The 14,210-nt window shown below is 36.0% G+C and overlaps 1 protein-coding gene across 1 annotated transcript; it reads left to right on the top strand.

Annotated features, from left to right (window-relative positions):
• The first annotated feature begins 4,202 nt into the window (after positions 1-4,202).
• LOC134537100 (RNA-binding protein squid-like) lies at positions 4,203-12,995 on the top strand. The gene is made up of 2 exons (XM_063377382.1): positions 4,203-5,193; positions 11,678-12,995. Exon 1 carries the CDS (start codon positions 4,320-4,322, stop codon positions 5,178-5,180), a length of 861 nt encoding a protein of 286 aa, XP_063233452.1. The 5' UTR covers positions 4,203-4,319; the 3' UTR covers positions 5,181-5,193; positions 11,678-12,995.
• The last annotated feature ends 1,215 nt before the right edge of the window (positions 12,996-14,210 follow it).

Consider the following 14,210-nt stretch of genomic DNA (forward strand, 5'->3'; position numbering starts at 1 on the left):
TTACGTAATGGAAACGGGAGCACCAGGAGACAACCCACTATGTTTCCCACTCAAGAAAGATCCAGGTTAGCCCTGTCTACATGTTGATGAAAAAATAATTTGGAGTCTACAATGATGTTGAGATCATTATCATTATCATTATCATTATTGAAGTATATTTTGGGATGATGTGTAGTCATGTTTAATAGGTACATATTTCCTAGTGAAGATTATTATTTTAGTTTTTTTTTTCATTTTGCACTAATGGAGTGATTCGGTGCCAGTGAGATATCATCAATGAAAATATTAAAAAGTAATGGCAACAGGGTAACACTCTAAGGAACACCACAGCTTGCATATAAATAAGAAGAAATTCAGTTAATATTAGCAATATAAAAATTACAATTTTTCAGATAACGGGAAAACCAGTTTATAAAACAATCACTGAGACCAAAATTAGTTTATTTACTACGAAGTATAGAATTACTAACAGAAATGAAGGCTTTCGCAAGGTCGAAAAAACAGGCAAAAACTTGGACTTTGCTAATTACTTTATTATAAATGGGATTAAAGAAAGTAATAAGATTAGTTGCAGTGGACATACCTGTTCTAAATCCATGTTGAATTCAGAAAGGCTATATTTTATTTGAAAATTTGAAATTAAAAAATTTTTTTTTTTTTTTACAATATTTTTGAACAGCCATTTAAGAGACATGGGTCTATAATTTGAAACACATATCTAGAACTACCTGTGTGTATACGTATTACTTTAGCAGTTTTCCATTTATCAGGAAAAACCTGATTTTTAAGACTTATACTAAACAAATGTTTTAATAAAAGAACCAATAAATGTGAGCAACCTTTAAAACATGTAGACATGGAGAATTTTAAAGCTATAATGCTCCACAGTACCAATGAATCCGAAATTTCAGGAACCGATATAAAAGCTTGTGATGTAGTTGGTTTAAAATCAGGGTGATTAAAGGGAAAACGTCAATCTCAAATCTGCTATCAGTCAGACTGTGAAAGCATTTCCCCCCCCCCCTTCAGATGGGGTTTAAAAAGAGAACTAGGCCAAGTATGGGAATGGTGAATGCTGTAGTGCAGTGGTTCCCAAACCTTTTCAGCTGGCAACCCACCTTTCCTTATAGGAATACCTCCACTGTCTATCGGTCCATGGTGGGGTAAAAAACCTTATTTGTACCATATCCCTTCCTTATGTATATATATATTATACACCATAAAATATTGCATATATTATATCTATATATATGCTTTTTTTTAAGATACCGTTTGATTACTGATAAACAATTTGTGTTCTGATTTGAAAATGATTGACAAAATATAAGCACTTTGTAGCAAAACAGTTATTTATTTAACAATAGATATGCATTTGCACATAATTCGATTTATTTCGATTTTTCTAATTTTTTCTGATGGTTTATTCGATGGTTTAGATCGAGTCGCGACCCACCGTTTGGGAAGCGCTGCTGTAGTGTCTTTTGAGTATTTTTATTTTTTATTATTAAATTCTGTATTTAAAGTCTTATGAATGAGGTCATTAGATGCAGTAACACGAAGTGAAGATGGAACAGGGATGGGAAAAGCAACAGGCCCACTGTCTACAGTAAGGAATCGCCACAACACTTGCCTGTAGTGATGTTAGGAAAGCGTGGAAAACCACAACCAGGGTTGAAACCTGGTTCCTCTGGAATGAGAGTCCAATGTGTTATCGCTCCAGTTGAATCCTGCTAGATGCAGTGCAAGTTGCAAGCAGTGTAGCCCCAGGCATGGGCGTAGGCACCGGAGGGGCTGGGGGCCCCCATCCCCCTCAAGTAAAAAAGCCTCTCAATGTGGGGGCTTGCTTGCACTTGTAAAATTGTAACTGTGAAATGGAAATGAAAATGAAATTACGCGACCCCCCCGAAAATCCTACACATTTTCGCCCTACCTGGAAAATTACACTAGGTCTAAGAATCTCACAACTGACTTCTGCCTACTCAACAAAGGTCCTTGACTAAGGAATGAACAAACAAGGTTTTTAATGTTTCATCTATGATTTTTAATGTATTTTTTTTATTTAATTTTGTGTTAAAACATTTAGTCACCAGTGAGCAGTACCTAGCCTATTTCTGAATTTGGTAAGAGAAGGGGCGGGAGGTTTTTACAAAATCTTTTAGCTTGCGGTTTGCTTTCAAATTATTTCCTTTAGCTGGTGGGAGTGATAAGATTTTTTAGGCTTTCAGAGGGGTATATATCCCCCACCTACCACATATGCCCCTAACAAAGTAGACATTAGCGAGGTATACACTTAACATTGAAGTTCAAGTAAACTGTGGAAGGAATTTTCCATGGTCTCGCGTGATTTCTGCAATCCATGTGAAACCAAAAATGAACCACATGCATGTCCATGGTCAAAGCAACCTCAATCCATCTCAACAATGAGATGGAGTTCTTAAAAAAACATGATTTGAACCTCACCAGGAACACTTAACACCATGGATGGAAAAACCCTTAGTACCAAGGGCTGCCAAAAACTTTTTAGAATGTACCTACGCACTGTTCGTGTTTAAGTTTAAATAATATGCTTAGTTATTTCAAAATAATATAATTATTAGTTGTTTCATGAATGTAATTCTTGTGGCTTTATGGTAGTTTTTTGTAAATTTGTTAATCATTTGAAGCACAACTTCCAAAAATTTGGAAGTCAAAAAGCAAAAAATAAAAATAAAAATAAGCCTATCGGATTGGCAGCCCTAGACTTTACGGGGCCTTCTGCTATTTACTTTTGTCGGGCCCTTATTCTTTGGAAAGGGATCTTACCAGGTGTTCGGGGGGGGGGGGGGGGGGGGGGTTGGTTTGGGGGAGGTGGATATAATAGTTCCTCAGAATATAATCCAGGGTCTTCACCAGTATCTTTGAAAAATCAAAAATTTTAAAGCAAACCTTTTCAATTGTTTAACGTTCCAATTATTTTTTGATATATTTTAATTTTTTAAATAAAGTATCTGCCTCTTGTAATTCAGCATATTAGCAGCTTTTGGGAAACCATGAATAACAAAAGTGAAAGGTTAGGTGAGGTACATTAATAAATATGTATAAAATACTTATTAAGTCGCTGACCTACCCTAACCAACCTTTCGTTTTAATTATTACTTGCCCATATTCCCCAGACTACTTTTCAGTATCATCACAAAACTAATTCTCTACCTACTCATAAAATTAGTAAATTTACATATATATATATTTTTTTTTAAAAGTCCCCGACAGGCTCCTCAGCAACCACAATCTCAAAAGGACAACACACAAGCAAAAAATAGAAAAAAATTATTGCAGAAAAATTGTGGCTGGTCATGTCTATAATTTAGATTCTAGTCTGGCGCCATTTGGATTTTTATATGTACTGAATGTTAGGCTTTGTTTGATGTTAGTTTATTTACCTATTCTCATGTTTAAAAAATTGGTTTAATTTTTATTGTTGCTGTAATATATTTATAGAAATCTGTAGCCAGTCAATGCCCAATTCATACGAATTCAACGTATATCTACAAATTTAAATTCCGATTTAATAAAACCTTTAATACTATGTCGTCTTCCAACTAATAAAATCCTAAAAACATACTATAATCGTACTCATTAAGTGTAATAAAACTACCCACGTTTATATGCGACATGCTTTTCTCAAACAGCTAAAATCAGAATATAATAAATTGCATTAAAAAAAACTAACTATTCCAACTGACTTATAGTGAAACTCTTATTTTGCAGCACATCACACTTTAAATGGGCTTTCAAAATAAATCGAAGTAGCCTGTCAAACATGGGTCTTTTTATTATCTTGATTTCAATTATAACTATTTACTACGTCATAATGTACGCTTTCATTACCCGCCAAAAGGCAAACCACACAAGCGTACGCCATTTTAGAACACGTAAAAGAAACGGACATCTCGGAAATTACTGATTTTTGATCCGGACTCGTACAAAAACATTTTTCCCTACCATACTAGAATCATATTAATATGTCCAGGTATAATGTTTGAATTACTCAACATTTAATAGTTAACTACTAGCATAAATAAATTATTAAGTGAAATAGTTATTTTGGCTGTATTATGTCAGAATATGTTTCATAACTGCAAACTAATACTAAAATAAAATTTGCACAAGGGAATATTTTTGTCTAGAAACGTTCCTTTGAGTAAGAATTATTCACATGTTGGTAGTCGTGTTGAAGCTGTTGCGTCGCTCCATTACGAAAGATAAAATTTTTAGTTGAAAGCGTGGTTTATGTAATTTTAATTTTCAGCTCAATCTTTCGTTTTAACTACTGTTTCGACATGGATTACTATCAAGGATACAACGCAAATTCTTCTGGAAACAACCAATCATCGCAAGGAAGTGCAGGTATTGTTGGGCGAGATGATGACAAAAAGCTCTTCGTTGGCGGGCTGAGTCGGCAAACATCAGAAAAGGATTTGGTAGATTATTTCAGTAAATATGGACCTGTCGAAGGCGCAACGATCAAACTAGATCAGTTTACAGGTCAGTCACGAGGGTTTGCATTTGTAGTTTTCGGTAATACGAAAACCATCGATGAGGTATTGGCTTATGGCGATCACTACATTAACGACAAGAAAGTCGACCCTAAGCGTGTCACAAAGAAAACTCAGCAGGGTAAAATATTTGTGGGTGGTTTGACGCCGGAAATATCAGATTCTGATATTAGGAATTACTTCTCACAGTACGGCAACGTGGTTGAAGTTCAGGCGCCATTTGATAAAGTAAAGAACCAGAGGAAAGGCTTTTGTTTTATAACATTTGATTCAAAGGATGTCGTTTTCAACCTTCTAAAGAACCCGAAGCAGTGCATAAACGGCAAGGAGGTCGACGTGAAGAAGGTGAAGCTGAACATGGAAGGAATGGGGCCTGGTTCAGGCATGGGCGCTGGAAGGGGCGCCGGCCGGGGCGGTAGCTGGTCCGGCTACGGCGGTTATGGAGGTTACGGCACCGGCTACGGCCAGTCAGATTTTGGATCTGGTTATGGCAGCGTGGGCCAGAGCCCGAGCTACGGCGGTTACGGAGGAGGCTACGACTACTCGTCGTACTACCCCACCACCCCAGTCGGGGGCTCCACAACAGGTTATGGTGCCAAGCCTCGAGGGGGCGGCCGCCAGTTCCAGAGACATCAGCCATACTAAGTGGTTGCATGATGTAAGTATGACTTCAACATTACAAACTTTGATTTTTGCTTTTTACAGGTTTATTGTCTGAATTTAGTTGTAAAGATGTATCGATTTCCCTCCCAGAATCTGCCTCACTTTTGTGTTCTCTTTATTTTTCCTCCCTTGCAAACTATTACCCAGTTCATCCCTATCCCTCACTACTGAACAGCTCATAAGCCTTATATACCCCCCTTACTGTACCATGCCTCATCCAATGTCTGCAACCATCACTGTTGGCTTGTAAGTTCCTCCCCTCCTTACCCCCATTTCCATATACATCACTGTCTGCTTCTCCACTGCTGCCTAAATTTGTCTTACCAGCATCCGTCCTTACTAGCGCCCTGATTGTTCGCTTCGGGATCCTCACATGAGTGCCAGTGCCCTGTAGCCCTTCATCACCGCCTGCACTTATTTCCCCCTGCAATAGATTGTTTCGCAGCCCCATTGCAAGATATTTACTACATCCGCTGCACTTAATCTGCTTCCTTAATACATTTCTCACTAATATTTCGGTTAATGGTAAATATGTAGTTGGGCGATATGTTTTAAAAAAAAATTTTAATCCGAAAATACTTTTATTCTATGCACTTTAACATCCTCTTATCATTAAACCCGGCAGAGATAATAAATTCCAAATACTTTGGGAGATATCGAATTTTAATTTTCATCACAATACCTGTGCATTCATGCGGCAATAACCATTGTTTCTTGTTTACGAGTATGAAATTTTGTTTCTTGCAGCAATTACCATTGTTTCTTGTTAAAACGAGTAACAATTTTTTTTTTTATTGGAGAATGTACCCGCCTCTAACTTAAGTGAGTTTTTAACATTTCATATTTTAATGTTTTGTTATTCGGATATTGTTGCACAAGTATTAAGTAAGAAAAAAAAATTGTGAGTTCCTACTGTTCATCCTTTGTCCCGGTTTGTTTGGTCAGGTCAGTTACATTATAAATACTTTAAAACTAAACAACCATTAAAATTAATTAATATTATTTTTAATGTCTGCTTAGTTTGAAAGTATTTATAATGTAACTGAAAGAGGAAGTTAAAAGTCATAGAATAAAAGTATTTTCCGAATTAAAATTTTTTTTTTAACAAATATCGCCCAACTACATATTTACCTGGTTAATTGTGCAGATTTAAGAAAGAAAAAAACCGTGAACACTCATTTGTCAGATGCGTGTATGTGTTTCTGTGCAAGCAGAAAATAGAGACCTTAACTATCGTCTAGAACCTTGATGGAGCATGAATAAATTCTGCTGGGTAGTCAATGTAATGAAAATTCACCAATTGGCTTCTCAATATGCCACACTTACGGAAACACCAACCATTCTTTGTCAGAAAAATATGATACAAAACAAATTAAATATGAATACCATCAATAATTTCTGCTCTCTGCAAATTTGTGCTTTCACTTCGCTAACAATACACCAAGTGATGTGTTAAAAATTAATTAAATTGGCGACTCTTTGTCTTTATCCCTTCATGTGGATCATAATACTGCTTAAAATTACAAACAGCATGAATATGTGAAAACATATTACACATTTAAATTCAAATGCAATTAACCATAAATAACCTTTCTATGTAGTTGCAATCGCATATACAACTGTAAAACAGTTTATTAAACTATTTGGTAATTATCGGATGTTGCAGCATTTTAGAATGAAAATAAATAAAAATTGGAACACATTGTTTTCACACACGTCCCTAAATTTCCCCCCTGAAGGGATGGTTTCTTAATTCCTACTAGCTTGTGAAAAATAATAGTTTATAGCTTACATTACTATACCAGCATCGGATGGCGTGGCTTCAGGGAACGAAAATTAAATTAAAACTGTAACTATGTCTTTCCAGTACATTTACCTTGAAATCTTGGTTTCTGAATTCCTACTACTTAATTAAAAATAACACTCTAAGCTGACATTACAATACCTGGGTATTCGCACTGCCACCTCCATTCATTGTTTAGCTGCGATCGCGTATATCTTTGTTAAGCTTAACTGTAGCCAACTATAGAGAATTAAAAATATGCTAATTCTTCCATTTCATATATTGAAGTTCATCCCTGGATCCTGATCGCTTGTTCCTGAAAATTCTCACCAAAATCCCTTTTGCTAATCTAGTTTTTAAAATGTTCACCTTTAATGAAGAGGTACAACTTTGTAGCAAGTAAGAAGTGATGCAGACATTCTTATTGATTTTGTGACCTTTGGCAAAACATGAATTTCATGAGGTGTCTGCAACGAAATAAGGCCTCCACTGACCGCAACGTATCACGCCACACCCTTTCACTTTCTTGTGTTGGTCCTACTTTTAAGATCTGTGTAAATCATACAATGGCAATTGTAAGCTTGTCACAGTTATTGTGGTTCTGGGTATTGTTCTGCTAATTCTGCTGCAAATGGAACAAGAAAAAATAATATCCACTTCATTACAGTTTTAACTTAAAAGTGGCTCCTTTGAAAACCATGTGTCGTTAATAAATGCGTTTTTGAAATTACTTTCTCAAGTGAGTCTTGGATTGAAACCATCCACTGTCCTCGGCTAACTCAATAACCATCCCAGATTTTGGTCACACTGTGAGCAAGCAAAACTTCTAATAAAAAAATACATTTTTGTAGTATCCAAAAAAATAACCACAATGGGACACCCGCAACATGACTTGTTACCTTTTTTCCGGCACAGTGTCTAACAAAGCCATTTAATCTACAAAAATATTCTTTACGAAAAGCACAAACCAACACCAATTTTTCTCAATCACTGTTCTTAAACAAACCAGACTTGTTATAACACAACTAAATTAAAATACTATCTCATTTGACAATCCTTTGTGTTACACACTTTTGCTCTTAAAAGCCAGCTAAATAAATACGGCGCTAATCAGTCATTAACACTTCTACTGAACTGGAAAATGAAATCGGCATCAGCTAACAAACTAATAAAAATTTTACAACGCCCTTTCACACATCATGGATGGTTATTAAAAGTAATAACATTTTAGGATTTTTCGTAGCATGAAGCCGCAATTATCTGGTATCACCGGTAATATAAAATAATTGGTTAGGCAATATTGCTAACCCATTTAACTGTGTCCCGACTATTGTATTGGGTTCAGTCCTCGCTGATTGTGCCTAGCTTTGTGCCTAGTTTCCAGGCTATTTTTTACTGTGTTAACAACCTAAGTACCTATGTTGTGACTGTCATTGTTGAATGTTTGTAGTGCAGAACTTAGTATCAGTTTTTTACTATAGGAATAATACATACTTGTTTAGTCTGTGAACATTTATCAAAGACTAAAAAGGTATGGGACATTTGTTAATTTTGCTGGACACAAAAATTTTTTTTATGGATATTCAGAAAATTTACTTCAACTGCACTTGTACCTCGTCCTAAACATTGAAAACTACTTGCTGTTGGATGTGAGTTCTGTTACTGGCTGAACCATCAATGTTCTGTCATCTGCCATGGGAGAGTACAGTCTAATTGTGTGTAGTAAAGTGATAGCGAGCGGCATAAATGGATTGCCTTCTTGCAAATACACATCTAGTGGTGAGTTACATTAACAATGAATAACAACTGAAAGGAAGGTCAGTTTATAGAATAAAATTTTTTTCATAATTTTAGTTCGGTTATGTGTGAGGTGAAAATTTTGTACTCATTTATTATAATTGTAGATCTCATGTTCTTATTTTTTTTTTAGGCTGTCATTTACTTTTATACATTATTTTTTTTAATATTTTTAATTTTTGCAAATATTGTAAATTAATGTCAATATGCTCATCACTAACACTAAAAATTCTGTTTTCATGCGCTTACAGTGTTAACATTTTCATTGCTATTTGCTAACCTGTTCCACCTAGCATTGATGAGACCAATAATTTAAACATTTTTCAGTGATTGTTATATTCATCATATTTCAACGAGTGCCGACAACTAACTAGTATAAAAGAACAGGAATGTTAAACTCATATGTATATATAAGGTGTGACAAATATAAGTAACCTGTAATTTTTCTACAACAGATGGTGAAATTTGAAAAATAATACATAAAACTAGCAATGTTTGTGCTGCTATTGACATTGAAATGTAGAAACTAGCAGCCATCAAGTAACCAACATCAGAAGCTCCTTACCTTGTCATCTGGCCTGTTCTAGAGCTGTTTTTTTATTCACATATTCATGTAGTTAAAATACAATTAAGTTTTCATTATTAGCTAAACTTGAGGGAGACAATGATTTAAGAAACAAAAGTCAGTAGTCATTAATCTGGGGCTGGCACAATAACATACGAGTGGTTTTATATTATAGACTTGCGGCCTTGGTTTTGGTTGCATGGCATTGGTTGTATGGGAAAAGATTTTATGATCAGTATTGACTAAGTAGTGTTTTGTTGAAAAGTTGAACCGTCTTTCAAGATTATATATATATATATATATATATATATATATATATATATATATACACACACACACACACACATTAGGTATATTACAAAATTGATTAATTAAACAATGAAAGCACAAGGAAATAGTCTAGGGGAGGGGTGGCGAACCTTTTTTGGTGAATGTGCCCTTTTTTATGAGGAAAAAAATAATTTCGCTACGACATGCCATCAAAGAATCTTAGTGATGATAAAAATAAAACTTGATGCTATTAACTTAAAATCTCTTTATTCGCAACTCGAAATTTACACAGCGATCCAAAATGTTTACTGTTTAATGTTTATTTAAATAAAAGTGAAGGTTAGTGTGATTTTTGCTGTTGCAAATTATGCTAAATATCTTATATTAGGCTCGTACTTTGTTACTTTTAGCAATTAAGTATATAGATTCTTTCATTATTGGCATGCCGCCACTGGCACGCATGTCATTGGTTCGTTATCCGTGGCCTAGGGCGAGAGAATGTTTGTGCTCGACCTCAGTTAAATTTAGTTGTGATATTTAAGGAAGAATGCAGTTGGCATTATGTTGTGTATTGAAAATAAACTTGTGAAATAAACCAGCTATTTTTCTGAAGTCTCGGGTCAGTCAGTAGAGACTCCAATTGTCATTTTAAAAAAATATGTCCCAAAAGTACACACTGGGTATAGTATAGATATTAAGATTCTGCGTAAATTATACAAGGACCAATTCTTATGACATACAGGTCAGCCCAGACCAGACACTACTCAACACTGATGGTTCGTAACACTGAATTCTGCAGATGGGAGACACGTTTTTTAAAATTTTGAGGCTGAAATGAGAGTATTTATCGCATCGTTTGTTGGAGAGACAGATGTTCACCAGGACTGTGGGAAGACTGTGATAGGGGAATCACAGAGTAGTTGTTGCAAAAAAAGTATTTGTAGCCATTAGGAAGGCAGCTTTTTCGTGAAAGTTCCCAGTTGGTAATTTTTTGTACTGTGCTGTGTTGTCAGCCATTCTAGTACTGTGCTGAAAGGACGTGCAAGGGCGACAACTCACTGAACAATCGAATGATTGCATGAGGCCAGATAATTTAACATCTGGGGTTGGGGCCGTGATCGAACTAGTGTAATGTAGCCTCCCCTCCCCTCATTTCGTACGGACTATCACCTAGAATTTGTTGGCCCCAGATGCGCGACGCAGGCCCCGGTAGTTCATTGGTCCACCGGGACGTTTCCCATGTTACTTCATACCTGGGCGAGATCTTCGTTATGACACAGGACTGAGTAGAGCGCAGAGAAAGTGTTTTATTTTGGACCTACAATGTAGAGGACGTGTCAGTTTTTCATCCTGAGAAGAATAAATTGAATTCATTTTAAACGCTTTTATTTAAAGTCTTTAAGTAACCTTTTTCCGAAAGTTTGATAATTTTTGACAAGACTTTATGCACCCCACTACCTGCAACTTCAGGTGGGATATTCATCAAGTGTTCACTGTGTATGCAAGGAATACAGGTAGTTGTAGTCTTGGCCTGGCATGATTCGATTTGTTACACATTTTAGTCTTCCAAGTCAATATCAACTGCTTCCAGTCTGCGGTTGGTTTCTAAAGTAAAATGACTCCATATTCTCTGTCCTGTCATTTACTCTGCTCCAGTCTTCTCCTCTCCTTCACTCTATCTGCTCTTCCCACCTCTTTTCCTCATCTCTCTGGTCTTCCTTGGAGCCTTCTTCCTGTATACTTCCCCTCCAACACTTTCCCATTCTCTGGACATCCTTGCTTGCTCCATCTTATTTGTGATCCTTTCTCACCTCATAACTACCAACATATTCATCACCAAAACCAAGACATAAAAAACACAATTTAGATAGCAAGCCTTAGATATTTCTGCACTTAATAATTTGTTGCTGGTGTAAGCTGTACATTACTAAAGAGGACTCACTCACTGAACTATTCAGTGAGTTGCCACATGGGGTCACTTGTAAGTTTGGCGTGTGTGTTTGTGCTTGACTAAGACAGGGTTGTGTGTGCGAGTGGGGTCAGTTGATGTGTGTGTCTGCGCAGGTTTGGTGAATGCACTCGCGGGTAAGGATGGTGCCGGCGCTGCTACGAGGTCCCACGACTCCCGTGCCAGGCACGGCAGGACACACGGCCTCCAACACTACTTCCATTCATATTAAACACGTGTACAGCATTTCTCCAGCCGGTCCACTAAAATACTGTTTGTCTAGAAGAAAAATAAAGTGAAGGTGAAAAAGGTAATTTCCAGCCGTGCGCCATGCTTAAACCGTGTGCATTTTCAACGGAACTCTTGAAGTGGTTTTGTACTTTACTAGATATATACGTATTTTGTAAGTTTTGTAACCGTTAATTTACCTTTGAAAAGTTGGCAAAAAAAATCACTATTTAGTATGGTTTTTATCCAGTGGAAAATTAGTGGACAGTGCCAGAAGGATATTTTCTTGCTTTTATTTTTTCCTTTGAACAATTCTGTGTCTACTACGTGTTTGTATGTGCATCCAGTACAGTGAATTGTGCTGAGATATGCATTAATTTCCACTTGCGTTCTCCACCCATGTTTAAGTTTTATACTGTTAGAACTTTTTCTCCATCCCTAAATATGTTTTGTAACTTCAGGATCCCAAGACAGTAATATTAATATTCATAACAGTGATGACGTGTATTAGAACATGAGTGTGTGTTTCCCAGGTTATAGACACGCGTCCACGTCTTTATTTATAAATCAGTGTTCTTTCTATGAAAACTTAATTTAAATAAAGTAGCTTACATCATTTGAAGTCTGTTTTTTAGTCTGAACCAAGTATTGCTATTCTTAGAAAATACAAGTGAAAAGAAAATGAGCATTTTGAGTGCAGTTACTCATCTATAATATGTACAGATTAATACTGTAGCATGTAGTTGGAAGTATTCAAGAGGTGTTAGACGTAGCAGCCAAGTTATACTAATATATATCTGTTTCACCATTTTAAAAAAGTATCAAGGAAGTGTTGTGTGCAACAACGTTCGTACAGACTGTTGGTTTTTACATTTCTCTCTGCAAAAGAAAGCTGCGTAATTGGAAACATGTTTTATATATGTAGGAACACAGTGGACATTGATGTAGGTGTTTTAGCTCAGTACTTTTTATTGTTGCGAGTATTCTTGTTGACAAAGGTTGTGTTCCAACTGGTGTGTCCCGTGCTAAAAGTATTGAGTGTGGCATTATGTAGTTTACTATTTTATGTGTATTTTTTGTTTAAGAGGAAAACCAATAGTGCTTGTTTAGATTTGGCCGCAATCAGACTTGTAAAGTTGAATCTTATTTTTTACGGAAACAAATTGTAAGTTTTTCTTTGTACCAATAAAAAAATTGCAATTGAAACTTGATGGTGCATTTTCATGGTAAACTCTTCAGTTGGCCGAATGCGCGGTTATGTTCCAGCTAGGTACAGTCGTACAATAAGCATGCACTTGAAATTTTGATGCATATTTTAACCGGTTGGAACATATCCATGGTGGCTTGGCTGTGACTTATCTTTGATTCGTAACCCATACTGAAGCACAGTCCAACGAAAATATAACTATAGCTTTCTAGAGTATCAGTTCCATTTTAGTATCAAATTTGTATGGTTTAAATACACTTTTATTTACACATTTTGAATCATTTTTCAAGTAACTTAACTGGTAACAAAATTATTGCTGAATTGTTTTGTTTCTTTAGTTTGACAATAGTGTCTATAATGTTCACATCTGTAAAAGGAAAAACTAGTTGCACGGTATAAATATGTGAACTTAATAGTAGTCTGGTCCTGTTTTTATTTAAATGTTTCTTTTTGAATAATCTTATTGGGATTTTTTTTAAAAGCAGTTAGAATTCGACCAATTGGCTGTGGGTTCATCAAATAAGTTGAAAAAATCTGGATGATTTGTGGTCTAAAGTGGAGCTGACCAGAAAAACTCAAATAATGGAAAAACCTTTTTTCAATGAAACACTTGAGTGTGTATAATGTTTAACTGAACAAAGTTCTACAACCACCGCCAACTTGTCGCTATTGTCAAATGATTTTATCGGAATAATAGGAGGGTGGTTGTGATAACACACAGAAAAAAATGTGTTGAACCTGAGGTTCGAATTGTGTTTCGGACCGTCTTGAACAACTTATTAACGCTGTTTGTTTCAAGCCAACATATTTCAGTTTCACTGTTCTGTCAGCCACCTTTGAGTGAGTTGATTTGCACAGAAGCAGTCATGCTTGAACTGTTAGGAATTTTCAAATTTTCACCTGTTTCTCATGGAGGGGCCAACTTTGTGCATAATCCTCACGTGGTCTAGAAACCTACGTTGGCCGCGGTTAGTCAACGCAGATTCCAGTCTTGCCAATTTAGAGTGACTGGGATCCCTTCTGTTAAGGATTTTAGAAGCAGATATCTGTATCTGGAACTACACACTAAAAAACACGGGATGTTACAAGTTTATCTGTAAACTTGAAACAACATAATTCCACGAATGAAGTACAAAAAAAATAATTCATTTCAAAGGTGAACATTTTAGCTTACAAAAACCTACAACCAGAGGCATCCAGACACGTGCGTTCAG

Source organism: Bacillus rossius, chromosome 11 (assembly GCF_032445375.1).
Source record: "Bacillus rossius redtenbacheri isolate Brsri chromosome 11, Brsri_v3, whole genome shotgun sequence".
In the NCBI taxonomy this organism is placed as follows: domain Eukaryota; kingdom Metazoa; phylum Arthropoda; class Insecta; order Phasmatodea; family Bacillidae; genus Bacillus; species Bacillus rossius.

Bases quoted from the DNA above. Each gene is read 5' to 3' on its own strand.
- LOC134537100 (XM_063377382.1), top strand. From the start codon at position 4,320: ATGGATTACTATCAAGGATACAACGCAAATTCTTCTGGAAACAACCAA.